This window comes from Sus scrofa, chromosome 4 (genome assembly GCF_000003025.6).
Source record: "Sus scrofa isolate TJ Tabasco breed Duroc chromosome 4, Sscrofa11.1, whole genome shotgun sequence".
NCBI classification, from domain to species: Eukaryota; Metazoa; Chordata; class Mammalia; order Artiodactyla; family Suidae; genus Sus; species Sus scrofa.
In genome coordinates this window covers 97,224,531-97,240,257 of record NC_010446.5, presented here as the reverse complement: position 1 = coordinate 97,240,257, position 15,727 = coordinate 97,224,531, and the positions used below count along the sequence as shown (strand labels likewise).

Here is a 15,727-nt window from a genome sequence, read left to right as displayed (position 1 = left end):
CAACAGGAACTCCCTTTCTTTCTGCTTTTGAACTAAATATTTAAGCTTTTTTTGGGGGGGCAAGTTTGCATTTTATGCAGCATTATTTGCAGTAGGAAGGAGCTTACTGTATCTGCTCCATCCTCAATCTTTTTTTTTTTTTTTAGGGCCACACCCACGGCATATGGAAGTTCCAGGCTAGAGGTCGAATGGAAGCTGCAGCTGCCAGCCTGCACCACAGCCACAGCAACACCAGATCTGAGCTGCATCTGTGACCTACACCACAGCTCACAGGAACGCTGGATACTTAACCCACTGAGCGAGGCCAGGGATCTAACCCGTGTCCTCATGGATACTAGTTGGGCTTCTTACTGCTGAGCCGCAATGGGAACTCCTCAGTTCCTTTTCTTAAAATGGAGAATTTAAAGATATTTGAGAAGCAGTCCCAGTGAAATATGCTTCCAGATCTTTTGAGTTTTTCCCCCATTTGTTTGCAGTTGTCTCAGCATCAGCCACAGTGATCTTCAGTGGATTTCCCTAGTCAAGTTTTTGAAAAGAATTCAGTTTGGCTTTTGGAAAGACAACAGTTATCTTTCCACACTCTCATAGTTGTTTATGTGTTTATTTATTCATTCATTGTTCTTCCCCCTACTGGATAGGTGGGACCTTGTCAGCCTTGCTGACAGTATCCTCAGAACCTATGACACTGCAGGTCGTAGGGTGAATAGATATTTAATGTGTGAACAATGACAAGTGATATCTCTTCATCAGTCTGAGTAATTCAGAGATGATTCTGTTGGTATCATTAGTCTTGATTATGCATACCCCCCGAGTTGCATGTTTTTTTTCTCTTTTTACGGCCGTACCTATGGCATATGGAAGTTTCCAGGCTAGGGGTCGAATGGGAGCCGTAGCTGCAGGCCTGTGCCACAGCCACACCAGATCTGAACCGTATCTGTGACCTACACCTCAGCTTGTGGCAATGCCGGAATCTTAACCCACTGAGGGAGGCCAGGGATTGAACCCACATCCTCATGGACACTATGTTGAGTTCCTAACCTGCTGAGCCACAAGAACTCCCCAAGATGCATTTTTACTATTTATCATGCAGCTTCTGGTAACTGTTTCCATCCATCTAATAGATATTCCTCCCATCTTCTTCCTCCCTTGCACAGATTTACCAACTCTCCAGTGTGTGCTTTAAAAAACGATACTGCTTTATTACGACCAGCAGGCGTGGCCTGCATGGGGTGGTGGGTGTGCTGGGCTCAGAGTATGTGTGGGCTGTGAGGAACAGATGATACCTGGGAGACTAGGAGGAAAGGGGTGGGTCTGGAGGCCAGGCCCAAAGGCTCCTCAGATTTACTTCTGGGTAGACTTAATAAAGGAGTCATGGCAAGCTATGGCCAGGCCGCCAATAAGATTAAGAAATTCTTGGAAATCTAGCTGCCCATCAGAGTCGAGGTCCAATTTCTTCATCATGCGGTCAAGGACACCAGGGTCTTTCTGGTTCTGCAAAGATAGTAACAATAATGATATTAGTACCTTTATACTTCACTTTCCAAGGTGCTTTCAGAAATGCTGCCACATCTTAATTCTCACAAGAGTAAGAGGTACAGGGTAGGGCTTCTTAATATTTCCACTTTTCAGACACAGAAACAGACCCAAGCAGGTGCAGTGACTTGCCTAAGTGGAAGACCTGGGACTTGGACCCAGCTTTTCTGGCTCCTAGTCCAGGGTTCCTTCTGTGACAATCAGGAGTTATTCAATTTGTAAAACAGTGGGACACTTTTTCCAAGTGTTGCATGCAACTCCGATATACAAACTATATAAAAGTGGGTTAAAAAAAAAAAAAGTGGATTGAGGTAGAAAGAGGATGCAGGCCCTGCCTAGTCAGCCTCACACTCCACGCATTGAGGCCCCCAGCACATACACACACTTATGTCACTGGTTACACCTGGCTACTTAGTTAATTTCGAAAGTCAGTTCTTTCCTTGCACACGTGGCAGTGGCTACCATATCCAGTAGTGCAGATACCCAGCATTATTTCCATCACTATAGGAAGTCCTACTGAACAGGGCTGCCCTAGAGGCTTTGAGGTGTTGGAATAAAATTTGAAAACTCTTCTATTACTCTATTTTCCATTTCATAAGCCTCACTCCTTAAATGAAAAAAAAAAAATCACTCTTCCCTCTGTTGGGTAGTTTGATAACTTTGATTTTTTAGGACACACTTTATTCAAAGAAGAGAAGAAGAGATTGTGGAATAGTCACCCAGAGCTCACTCGGCCCAAGGGGCTCAGCTGCTGTCTTTCACTCGTAGCCTTTCTGCCAGGGTCTTGTTTCATGCCAGGGGTTGTTTGGGGGTGGGGGCTGGGACAAGTACCTGTGTGAAGGCAGCCAGCTCTGTATTCATGAAAATTAGGAACTCGGTCTTGGAGATTTTCGTGTTGTTACCGTCCCTTCCAGCATGCTTTTGGAAAATAGCAATCAGAGATTCAATGCAACGCTCAGTCTCTGTGGGTCTTTTTGCCTTTGGAGAAAAAAAACAAAACAAAACAGGGCTCAGACAAGGGCAAGATATCAAGAGCTGTACAAGAGAACACCCCAGAGGATCTTGTCTCTTCATTTTGGGTCAGATTTTCCTAAAAAGACTAGGTCATGTTTTTAGAGGGCTCAAGGAGCCCAAGAAAACCACCAAAAGTCACATTCTGTGAGCTTCCTCACCGCATCTCCTCACATGTTTATTCTAGGTGCAAGTTAGTGAGAGTAAGTATGGAGTGTGCTGGTGGGTTTGAAAGCAGTAGACTGCCTAGATGAGCGTGAGGGTGATAGGGTTTATTGATATTTTTATAATGTGTAGGTAAATATACATAGAACTATATATCCATAAATCTGCGTGCACCAAACATTGTCTGTAGCTTAAAAAACTCCCTATTAGGAGTTCCCGTTGTGGCTCAGCGGTTTACAAACCCGAATGGTATCCATGAGGATGTGGGTTCCATCCCTGGCCTCTCTCAGTGGGTTAAGGATCTGGTATTGCCGTGAGCTATGGTGTAGGTTGCAGACTTGGCTTGGATCTGGTGTTGCTGTGGCTGTGGCGTAGGCTGGCAGCTGCAGCTCTGATTCGACCCCTACCCTGGAAACTTCCACACGCCATGGGTGCAGCCCTAAAAAGAAAAAAAAAAATTCCATATTTTCCAAAAGTATATAGAGGCTACTTTAATGAATGAAATACCAATTCCTTTTAAAGCAATAATGAATTCCTGGGACTCATGCACTTTCTAGAAGAAAACTAAAAGCATACTTATTGTGTATTGGGTGGGAGATCTAAGAATTTTTCAGATGTTCAAGAGCCGCTTTCACATTAGAGGTAGGAACCATTAATTTTACATGTGAGGAAACTGAGGCATGAGAAGGGAACTGACATGGCAGAGCTACTTCTAAAATCTCAGTCTCCAGGCTGCTTTCTGCAGCCTTTGGCTTTTGCTCCTTTTATTCCCCGATGCCACTAATTCCCTCAGGAATGGCTGGTGGAACAGCTCTGATCACTAAACCGGGAAGGCTCTCAGGTTGCTGTTCACAGCTCTCATGGCATCTACCCGGCTGAACCACCCCTGTGGTTGCACCAGAAGCAGGAGATTCATATCCTGTTTAGCCTCTGTCTTCCTTACAATAGAATTCTTCAAGGAAATCCTGTCCTCCTGTCTGCCTGTCAGTCTAGCCGGCACCTGGGGCTCGATGTGATCGCCCCCTGGTGGAAAAGAGCAGGAACTGCACACTTCCTGGAAAACTTGCCAGGCCACACCCTTCCCCTGAATCTTTATCTCTGGACTTGGAGATAAAGCGTGGATGTTTGGATGTTTGGATTTTTGGATGGCGACGTCTGCGATGTAGCATTTAGCCCGCTAATTTGCTCTTGGGATGGACTTCTTGGACCTAGAGCTGGAGGCTTTCAGGCCCTATAATTAACATGCTAAGGATTGATGTGAGCCCAGTTATTGATTTGAGCCCTTTGCTGCCTAGCTGTCGGTCTCCTTCCCTCCATCAGTCTCTTCAGGTGCTTTAACTGCCTGGCCAGGGGTCAGGGTGCTTATTGTATCCTGGAGCATCTATAAACTCTTCTGCAGGTGGATTCCTCCCCAACAGTCCTGTTGTCAGAACTTTTTCTTTGGGAAAGAAAAGGGTTGGTAGCACCAGGGTTTTGGTGAGAAACAAAATACCACAACCTAGAAACAGATGTGTTTGCACAACAGCTTTTCTTATCAGGACTAAAATCTCATTCTTACTAATGTGTCAGATGACAGGAACAAGGTTGGCTGGGAGGGCACACCAGATAGGGTAGAAGGTTGTAGGCTGAGGAGCAAAGGCTCTGTGCCTTTTTCTAAACCTACAGGAGTGTCCTCTGCCCCTGTTCCTTACAGAACTCAGATTGCTTTGATTCCCCAGTTTCAATGTGGCATTCTGCTTTTCTTTTTTCTCTGCTTAATATCAGTTTTGACTATTTTTTTCCCCTTGAAAACTGTTGCTATCAGCCACATGGAGAATATTAAAGCCCCTGAATTTCTCCCCAGAGGTAGTTCTCCAGAGCAAAAGAAAGAAACATAATTATCAAATTACTTAAATGGAGTTGCAAAATTTGTAGTGCTAGAGGGGACTTTGGAGATGGTTCCCTGCCAGAGAGGCTCAGAGACAGGAGAGCTCTGCCCAAGTTGGAGCAGTGGCTGAAGAAGAGAACAAGATCTCCTGCCTAGAGGCCAGTGTTCCCCATCACTGCATTTTCATAATAGTATTTGATGGGAACAGTGATAGGAAGGAGAAAACAGTATAATAAATAGACACTGCGAAAGAATTTTAAAAATGCATGCTAAACACTCAACATTTGGGGGAAAAAAAGAAAGAAAGAAAGAAAAGAGCACCACTTGAAAAAATACTGCAGTTCTCATTCTTAACTGAGGTGTTCCCTTTCCCCCCAAAGCGCCCTGGGGGCATCCACCTTCCTCCAGGGCAGCCATTCCAGGTCTTCACCACGTGGTGGTGCTCGTTCTGCCTTTTCAAGTTTCCAGCTGACACGGATTCTCTAATTTTTGCCCGGAAAGAAGAAAGGGCGGTAGCAGAGAGAGGCTGACAGACCGAAGCAGGGGTTGGCAGACGTGTTTTGTAAAGGGCCAGATGGTCCATACTATCTCTGTCACTCTGCTTTTGTAGCAGGGCAACAACCATATATAAAACTCATGAATGGGCGTGGCCGTGTGCCAATAAAACTTTATTTGTGGACTCAGGCTTGATTTTCGTATAATTTTCAAGTGTTACACAGCATAATTCTTTCTTTGATTTTCCCTCAGCTGTTTAAATGTGTAAAATCTGGAGTCCCCATGGTAGCCAAGGGGAAAGGAATCGGACTAGTATCCATGAGGACGTGGTTCCATCCCTGGCTTGGCTCAGTAGGCCAGGGATCCCGCCTTGCGGTGCGCTGTGGTCCCTGAGGCATCTCTGATCTGGCCTAGCTGTGGCTGTGGGGGAGGCCGGCAGCTATAGCTCCGATTCGACCCCTAGCCCGGGAACTTCCACAGGCTGCCACCGCGGCCCTAAGATGCAAAAAAAAAGGAAAAGAAAGTAAAAATCTATTCGTAGTTTGTGAGCGGAAGTTTGCTGATTCCCTTCACCAAAGAGGGGCCCAGGAGCTTTTAGAGCTGGATTAATGGAAAAGATAGAATTCAAAGTGGGGATGGCAGAAGACGAGAGAATAAAAGCAGAGGACGGAGTGAGTGCCGAAAAAGATGGTGGGCCAAAGGGGAAAGGAAAAGAGGGGGCTTCCTGGGCCCGGCTCCTCCCACATTCCTGGCCTGCGCTCGGCTGGCTGGGACCGGCTGGAGTTTCAGAGTGTGTCTTGGCCCTTTGCCGGTAGTTTCCTGAAACTCCGATCTTCCCTAGGGCTCAGACGACTAGTTTTGAAACATGCCCTTTCTGGGCTCTCTAACTATGTGGAACCAGCGCCGCCTTGCAGAATTCTAACCTCTGTCTTTAGAGGGTCCCCCGGGCACCCCAGCACCGGCGGCGAGGAGCTGCCCGCACCCGCAGGACAGCGGAGCAAGGGGTCGGGCCTGACTTCACCTTGCAGCGGGCTCCTGGAGGGGCGCAGCTCGCAGAGCTTTTCCTCAACCCCAGCCCTAGACCTTTGCCAGGAAAACAAAAGAATTTCCCGTTGCTAACCCTAGGCTGTTATTACAGGTATAATTTAGGACGTCTTCCTCCCATCTCATCTTCCTCAATTCCCTCCCATCGAGTCTTTTGTCCGCGGTTTCCTGCCACATCCACATAAAAAATCAAAGACCAAGGTTGGAGGGAAGCATGCTCTTGCTTTTGTCTTTTCACATAAGAGGAAGGCAAATGAAAAAGTGCGGCGGCTTACCATGTCGGAGAGGAGCAGGGTACGCGGCTGCTAGCGGGAAGCGGCGCGGCGAGCTCTGGGCAGCGGGCGGGGGCTCCTCGCCTTCCCCGCCGGGCCCCACCCGGCTCCGCCCCGCGCGGCTCCCGCCTGACTCACGCGCCCCCTCCTCCGCTCCACCCGCCACGCGGATCCGGACTTGTTGCCTTCGCCCTTCGCTACCCAACACACAGCTTCACCTTAAAACACACAAAACCCATTGTCCTCGCTGAGCCTTAAGCAGTCTCTCTCTCCCCCCGTTCTGTGGACCTTGAAGATTTTTTAACTTTTCTGAAAAAGAACTTTTGCGTAGCGGTCTTTCGGAAGTCTGTTCAAGTCGGGGGTCCTTACCATGTACCAGCTCAGGAGCTCATTTACTCAATCAGTTTACACAGACAGAAAGATCCCATTTAAAAACGTGCAACATGGAATGTGGGCCATAATTGCAGATAGAAGTTCCCTAGGAGCCAGGGCTGTCTATTTCACACAGGGGACAGTTATAAACAGGGGTTAATTTTGCCAACCAGAGCTCTGTTCTCTCAGACGTTTCTCTTAGCCAATAATGGTTTGAACAAACCCAAACAAAGCCTCAGACCCCAAAGTACTGCATCAGTGCAGTACTGCTGCAAACTAGTGACCCATGCAAGTAGGGCGTGTGGACTTTAAAAATATGCACAACTTAAAAGTTGAGAGTTAAGTTTTATTTGGCGTGAAATGAGGACTATAGCCTGGGAGGCAGCATATCAGAGAGCTCAGAAATACTGCTCCAAAAAGGGGGGCGGGGAGAATGTCAGTATATATGTGATTTTGGTGAAGGGGGATGTACACCCAACCCAAGCACACAGTTTACAGAAGTTTGCTTCTGGTCTTGTGAAGGTTACTGCTAGTCACGAGAAACAGATGTCACCACGAAGGATTTTAGTGCTTTTCTAGGTAACAGGAGATGCAAGAATTTGGCTCATAAAATCTTCTCCTGAAAGTATGTGAAGACCTGTTCTGCCAGGTTTCCCAAAGCACGAAGTGCCTCACTCCTGCTCTCCCACCCTGAGTTCTTTCAAGGGGTGTTGAGGGTCGGCAGCTGCAGTGACTCATGATTCAAAACTTCTAGAGGCAGGAGTTCCTGTCGTGGCACAGCAGAAACAAATCCAACCAGGAACCATGATGTTTTGGGTTTGATCCCTGGCCTCACTCAGGGGGTTAAGGATCTGGCATTGCCGTGAGCTGTGGTGTAGATTGCAGACGTGGCTCGGATCTGATGCTGCTGTGGCTGTAGTGTAGGCCTGCAGCTGTAGCTCTGATTGAACCCCTAACCTGGGAACCTCTATATGCCGTGGGTGCGGCCCTAAAAAAAGCAAAAAACAAACAAACTTGTAGGGCAGGTGGCAAGTACCAATCTCCAGTTCATTTATCTATGTGCAGTCGGTAACGAAGTTGAGAGAAGCTCTGGGTTCTAATCTTGAGCCTGTAATTACTTCATTGCAATATTTTTGGCAAAACCCCTCATCTGTTGAGCCTCCATTTCCCAGAGTAGTTGTCCCTTCCTTTCCTACTTCATAAGATTGTTATGACCCTCAGATAAAACAATGGCTTTGAGAGGGCTTCAGAAACTGAAATAGATGCGAATGAAAGATGAGGGCATTGTGAAAACCGGTTCCTGGCATCCTCTCTGCTCTTGCAACCTCGGCTGGTCACTTCTGAGCAGATCTTCATCTCTACTCAGCTACTCCAGACCCACGTTTTCAGTTGTTCTGGAATCCACCTGAAAGTCTCACCTGAGTCTCGAATTCAGTAATTTAAGCGATGACTTGTTTTCCCTAAATCTGATTCTTTCCTGTTCTTCCCAGCTCTGCTAATGGTATTGTCATTTTCCTGGTTCTCCAGACTAGAAAAATTTGGAGCCAGGTTTTGATTTTAAATCCCTTTTTTATCTCCAAATCGTATCAAGTGCCAAGTATTGTGTTTTATTTTTATACTCTGTTTTGGGTCTGCCCCTCAAATTTTCTATTCCCACCTCTAGTGTTCTTGTATAGGTTTTCATTCCTTCTCTCCTCCTAACTAGTCTCTTGCCCTCTGATCTGTTTTATTAACTGTTGAAAACACATTTTCCTAATGTACAACTCTGATCAATTGACTGCTTAAAAATGAAACACTACAGAAGAGCCAAACAAGATGGCTCTTCTCTGCCTTTATTTTATTCTATTTTATTTATTTTATTTTTTCTTTATTTTGTCTCCTCAACATGTGGAGAGTCCTAGGCTAGGGGTTGAATCGGAGTGGTAGCCTCTGGCCTACACCACAGGCACAGCAACGCCAGATCCGAACCGTGTCTGCAACCTACACCACAGCTCATGACAATACCGGATCCTTAATGCACTGAGCGAGGCCAGGGATGAACCTGCATCCCCATGAATGCTAGTCAGATTTGTTTCTGCTGAGCCACTACGGGAACTCCTGCACTGCCTTTTATATCAAATCCAAACTTCTTAGCCTCTGTCTAGCTTTGAAAAACCTCTTTAAACCTTAATGAATGGATGAATAAATGAATTATTCAACTTAATTTTATTCAAAAAATATTTTTTGGAAACTACTATGTGTCAAGCCCAGGCCTAGGCACAGGAGATACAAACATGACTGTGATATGGTACCTGCCTTTGAAGTGGTCTATGGATAGACGTTAGTCCTATGGTGCTTTGGGGTTTGCTCCAAGGATGGCTGCTGGGGTCCACAGATATCCTAAAGGTATATGTGAAATTTTCTGCATAAGAGAACTTTTTCTTGGGAAGGGTCCATAGCTTTCATCTGATTCTCGGAAAAATCTATGTTGAAAAATATTAAAGAATCATTAATCCAAATTACTCCATATGTGAATCATGGAACATTCTATACCATACTTTTTTTTTTTTTTTTAAGGGAAAACACCCTATTTATTGCCTATGCTGAAAGTCCAGCACAGTTGGTGAATTTTTGCATGGTGCGATCCTGTGCCCACTGTCACAGCTATTTGGATTGAGGTTAGTTCTGCACTCAAAGACTTCTAATCCATAGAATGGACAGTAGCGATGCTTCATAACATGTCATGAAAAGAGGAGCTGGGACCATTCGGCTTTGGGGAAAACTGAAATTAGAAACACAAAGTGAACTAGGCATTTGGAAGAGCTGAAGTCGAACATTTACATGGAGAGAATCATGAGGTTATGGCAAATCAAAATTACAAAGAAGCAGACACCGTGAAGAATCAGAAGTTAGGACGTTTGGAAAGAATGTGTGGAACAGCAGGGGGAAATAAACCAGTTGTTAATGGGAAATAGAAAAAGCGGCTTCGTGGATATTAGCTGAGTTATGCCAATGATGAAGCACTGAGCATGAGGAGCCGCAGTCCCACCTTTCTAGTGTTCTTAGTCTTCCTGGACGTGGTTGTTTAGTTCTCCTGATTTCCTGTAAGACATCTAGTCTTTCAATAACTCCCCTGCCCCATGAGGTAGCTTAGTGAAGCCAAAGGAAAGAGCTAAAGCAAATGAATATGAACTGTCTAGAACCCAGTTGGGGGATCAGCCCCATCCGGGGATGGCCGCCCATGGTGGCACCTCCCCAGGGTCATGATGAAAGGGTTTTCAGTCAAAGGAGGGAGAGGTCAGGAAAGATGGCACTCAAGGGAGATTTGAGGAAGTAGTTAAGCAATGTGTCAAAGCGAAGGGCTAAGTTGGGCAAGGGGCTGAGGATGAATGAGGGCTGGTAAATTGATTTCAAGAGACAAAAAAGAAATACATATGAGTCAATTTATTCAGGAAATAAATGTGGGGACTGCCATGGTGCAGGATAAAATTCTTATGTATAGTCTAAGCTTTGTGCAGGGCTGGGCAGATTCTTTAATGGACACAGAATACCGGGGGTGTGACCAAGGCACCACGACAATGATGGGAAGGAAGCGACTGGTTAACTGAAGAAGCAGAGAAAGTGTCATGGAGGGAGTGATGCTTGAGTTGGGTAGTGATGGATGAATAAGACTTTAACAGGTTAAAAGAAAAAAAAGAGTTCACCAGGTGAATGGGCACCACGGCGGCAAAGCAAGGTTAAGTCGGTTAGTACAGCACAATATTTATGATGACGGACTGGAACTAGAGTTTGGGGTTCAAAACTAGTGCTATGACATATCTGTATGAGCTCCAGCAAGTCATTTATCGTTCTGTGCCTCAGTTTCATTGTCTATAAACTAGAGAGACTAGTAGTACTTACTTCATATGGTTGTTGTGAGGATTAAGATGCTGTCAGGTAAAATGCTTAGAGCAGTGTCTTCAGAGGAAGTTTACAAAATAGCTTGTGCAAAAGCGGGGAGAGATGAAGCATATACATGTGCTCAGTGCTTACAGGTGGTTCGGTGGTCCTGGGCTTGGGGTATGGGGGGATGGAAAATGTGGGGCAGATGCTGTGAGATTGAGCCTGGAGATATAAGGGCCAAAGCTCTGAGGGATATGCTTGGAAATTTGGGGTGTACCCTGAGGGTTATCTCTCCAGAACCACTGAAGTTTTTATGGGAGGTCCCTTCTTAGCTCCGCAGTAACGAACGTGACTAGTGTCCATGAGGATGTGAGTTCTATCCCTGGCCTTGCTCAGTGGGTTAAGGATCCGTGTTGCCATGAGCTGTGGGGTAGGTCAGCAGCTACAGCTCTGATTCTGTCCCTAGCCTGGGAACTTCCATATGCTGTAGGTGCGGGCCTAAAAAGACAAAAGATAAATAAAAATAAAAAATAAATAAAAGAGAGAGAACCACTGAAGATTTTAAAACAGGAGAGTGATATGATCCATTTTACCTTTTGAAAAGTATAGAAAATATCCCAGAGAGAAGGAGACTAGAGGCAAGGAGCGTAGTAGGATATTGGTGCAGTAACCAAGGTGAGAGGGCCAGAGAGAGATGGCAGGGAATTGCCAAGTACTGAGAAAGCAAATATAATTGAACTTGGCCTCTGCTTAGATGTGGCGGGTTTGGAAGAGGGATGAAATCTCTTTAGGAGAGAATAAGACTGAGAACAGTCACGTTTACTTAGAGCCCTTCAAATTTCTCTCTCTCATCTCAGGGCCTTTGCCCATCTGTCCGATCCGTCTGCAGTAGTCTTTCTCATTCTTCGACTCCTCTGTCTTTGTTGGTTTCGCTGTCATAACAAACTACCACACACCAAGTGGCTTAAATAGAAATTGATTTTCTCACAGTCCTAGAGACTGGAAATCCAGGATCAAGATCCTAGGCAGTTCATTTCCTTGTGAAGGCTCTTTTCCTGGCTTGCAGACAGCTGCTTTCTTGCTGTGTCTTCACATGGTGGAGAAAGAGGGGGAGATCTCTTTCTTCCTTTTCTTAAAAAGCCACCCATGGTCCTAATGAATTTGAGCTCTACTCTTATGAACTTTGAGCATTTACTCATTTAATCACAATTACTTCCTAAAGATCTTATCTCCAGATAAAGTCACATTAAGGTTTAGGGCTTTAACAAACGAATTTTTTCTGTGTGTGCGTGGTGGGGGTGGGACAGAGAGATGCAATTAAGTCCACAGCAACTCATCCTTCATACAACCTAGAAATCATCTTCCTTAAGCATTCCTCATCTCCTGAGACAGTGCTAGGTATCTATGCCAAAAAAAAAAAAAAAAAAAAAGACTTAACATTGCAGGCTAAGACTGCTGTCCTTAGAAAAGCCTTCTTGTGGAGTTCCCATTGTGACTCAGTGGGTTAAGAGCCTGACATAGAGTCTGTGAGAATTCTGGTTTGATCCCTGGCCCTGCTCAGTGGGTTAAGGATCCGGTGTTGCCATGAGCTGTGGTGCAGTAGGTCGCACACGTGGCTCGGACCGCACATTGCTATGGCTGCAGTGTAGGCCGGCAGCTACAGTTCCGATTCGACCCCAGCCTGGGAACCTCCATATGCCGCGGGAGTGGCCCTAAAAAGACAAAAGAAAAAAAAAAGTGTTCAAAGTGGGCAGGACGTTGACAGGTAGAAATAGGGTGAGGCATGAATTAAAATAAAAAGGAGAAGTGCAGGGTTTAGTTAGAGACCATCAAGCAGTCCCTTGGGGTTAAGAAGACGTCAGACTACATGAAACCACAAAGACCCGCTTGCCATGGAGGGCCTCCAAAAGCATGTTAAGAATCTTGGTTTTGATTCTTTGTTTTTGTTTTTGTTTTGTCTTTTGTCTTTTTTAGGGCCACACCTGCGGCATATGGAGGTTCCCAGGCTAGGGGTTGAATTGGAGCTACAGCTGCTGGCCTGCACTACAGCCACAGCAAGGCCAGATCAGAGCTGAACAGCGGCAGAAATGGAAGAGAGAGGGGCTAAGAAAGGACCCAGTGCAGATCCCAGCATCAGAGAGCCCTTGGGGAGTTCACGTCATGGCTCAGTGGTTAATGAATCCGACTAGGAACCATGAGGCTGCCGGTTCTATCCCTGGCTTCCTTAAATGAGTTAAGGATCCTGCGTTGCGGTGAGCTGTGGTATAGGTCACAGACGCAGCTTGGGTCCTGTGTTGCTGTGGCTGTAATGTAGGCCAGCAGATGCAGCTCTGATTCAACCCCTAGCCTGGGAACCTCCATATGCCATGGGTGTGGCCCTAAAAAGCAAAGCAAAACCAAAAAACAAAAACAGAAAAAAAGAAAAAAACAAGATGACAAGATGGAGAGAGTGGTTGGCAAGGTGAAAGTCTTTAGAGAGACAGAGTCCGATGAAGCCTGAGCCATGTCCACTGGGTTTGGCAGTATATCCTTGGAGACGTTTGCCAGAACAGTTTCAATGTAGGGGTAGGGAGGAAGGCAGGCACGCTGGATTGAGGAGTGAATGGGAGAGGAAGAGTGGGCACAGGGAGCGGGGATTACTCACTTGAGAATGTTGACTACAAAGTGAGGAGAGATGGAGTGTGGCCAAGAGGGATCTGGGACCAAGGGAGGGTTTAAAAGCATTAAAAACTTTGGGTAGGTTCACTGGCTGTGGAGAAGGAGTTACCAGAATGAGAAGGCAAATGTGGAGGGTCGAGAAGATACAAATGATAGAGCAGGTCTCAGAGGAACTCTGGTGGATGAATTGCTCCACAGGCTGGAAAAGGAGAAAATGAGGAGGGAGGCTGTGGAGGGTCCACAGGACAAGGAGGGCTGCTGAGGAGCATCCTCTCCGATACCCTTCTGGGCACAGGAAGCAGGAGGTGAGTACATCCTTGACAGTGGCCAAGGATTGAGTAAGAGACCTGAGGAGGTTTTCAGTGGTCTCAGAGGGAAATGGAAAGGGTAGCTGACTTAGATGGCTGAGTGGTGCAAAACTTAGGAAGCTATAATTTTGCAGGGACTCCAACACACATAGGTGAGTGAGTGTGTGGCTCTCTGGCTTTCCCTTAGTGTGTTTAGAAGTCTCGTCATTGGATCCAAGAGAGAGGGCTGCAGAATAGATTTAGGGTTAGCCTTTCACAGAATGGGTGCCACAGGAGGCTAAGGCAGTGAAGGAGTTGAGGGTGTGGGTGAGAAAATAATCCAATTGACCGAGCACTGAGTACAGGAAGAAAAAGTAAGGAGCAAGGACATGAAAGGAGGGTGGGCACACAAAAAAAATTCTCCATAAAATAAAAAGAACAAGAGGAAAAAGAGGGATGGAGAGAGCGGGGGATGTAAGATGTGATCGGTATAATACAGACTTCCGGTGAGTTTAATAACTGGTAGATAGAACTCTTATGATGGCAAACTACAAGCATGGTTAAAGGCCTCAAACCGACTGCAGTTTTTGTGGAGGCCATGAAGGAAGGAAGTCCAGAAGCTGTGAGGGTTGGGGGTTGAGTGGGTTGAGCTCTGTTGGTGCTGAGCTCATCCAGGATGACGAGAGAAGTCAGGGAGGAGAGCAGGTTGGAAGGTTTGAAGGGACACTGGTATGTGGTGCTGATACGTTGTGGCAGGGGGTCTCAAAGTGTCATGTGCCACTTTCCTTTATGTACTCTATGATTCCACACCTGGAACCACTGCTTATCACCAAAAAGATCCTCTGTGCTTTCCTACCTCTTTGCTGTTGCTCAAGCTTTTTCTGTTTTTGAAACCTCCTTAATTTCAGTTCCCTCTGATGAAATTCCTTGGTTCCTTCAATGAAGCTCCTCCTTCATGAATCTTTTCTCATCTCCACCACCCTACCTTTATCCTCCCATAATATTTTGTAAATTATTTTTTGTAGGGGGAGGGTTTTAATAATCTGCTGTATTTTAGAAGGATTTGTGTTAATAGATGTTTTATCTTTTTGATAACGTGTGAGTTTCTTGAAATTACGAATCTGTCTTGTTCGTCTTTGTGTCATTCATAGCAGTTTGCACAAAGACCCAATGAATGTTCTTGGGACAGATTGTATGATTTCAGAGTAGGGGCTGTATCTGGTTTAATTCTGTGTGATTTAACATTCAAGATAATGGTAAATAATTTTTCCAAGAATTATTGACACTATTTTGTTTTCCTTTTTTTGGGGGGGGGGAAGATCTCAAGCTCTTTCTTAAGGGTCTTAAATTTATATAAATTAAGTATTGAGTACCAGATCCTGTGCTAGGACCTGAGGATACAAAGATTAAAAAATCATGGTTCCTGCCTTTGAGGATCCCCAAATCAAATCTGATTAAAACTGGAGTGGGATTCTTCCAGAAACTGAGCCATCTGCCTCAGAACATGTGCATTCAGTCTCTTGGATCAGGTTCTTCCCATTAAGTCCTGGGCTAGAGGTTTACCTCTTGAAGATAACAATGATCCTTCAATTTCTCCCATAATGTACAGCTCTTGCCCAGGGCACGGAGGCCACATTTGCAATATTACACAATGACCCCACAATCTTTGGGGACACTGTGGTGAAAATGGAAGCACTAGACAGGGACTCTAAAGGCCCAAGTTTGAGTTCCAGCCCTCTCCCAGCTAGATAAGCTGGTTTATGTTTGTTTTTTGTTTTTTTTTTTTCTCCCGGAGTTTCAGCATGTACAATGGGGCTAGCAATTAGGGAGATAAGAAGTATGAAAGGGCTCTTCATAGGGTGGCCTGTTATTCAAATGTTAATCAGTACTTGCAGCATTGCTGTGTGGATTAAATGAAAGTGTGTTTTGTAGACTGTACTTTGCAGATCTTGGGTATCATTATTATTATCCTTCAAGTCCTTCCCTCTTCTCACTTCCTGTTGCCTCTGCCCTAATCGCCGGCCCTTGCTAATTCCCTTTCTTGTCCTTTTGTGATGGCATCTTCAGGGCAGACACCGAGTTCTGTTGCAGGCTGCTGGGAAGTAACTGTTTGCTTTCCCCTCTCATCTGCACACATGTTCACTTTCCTTCACATTCTTCTA

General features: G+C 45.6%; 1 protein-coding gene across 1 annotated transcript; it reads right to left on the bottom strand.

Annotated features, from left to right (window-relative positions):
• On the bottom strand, positions 1,177–6,425 carry S100A11 (S100 calcium binding protein A11). Its single transcript, NM_001004045.1, has 3 exons — positions 6,391–6,425; positions 2,365–2,511; positions 1,177–1,491 (listed from the first exon to the last, which is right to left on the bottom strand). Exons 1-3 carry the CDS (start codon positions 6,391–6,393, stop codon positions 1,342–1,344), a joined length of 300 nt encoding a protein of 99 aa, NP_001004045.1. The 5' UTR covers positions 6,394–6,425; the 3' UTR covers positions 1,177–1,341.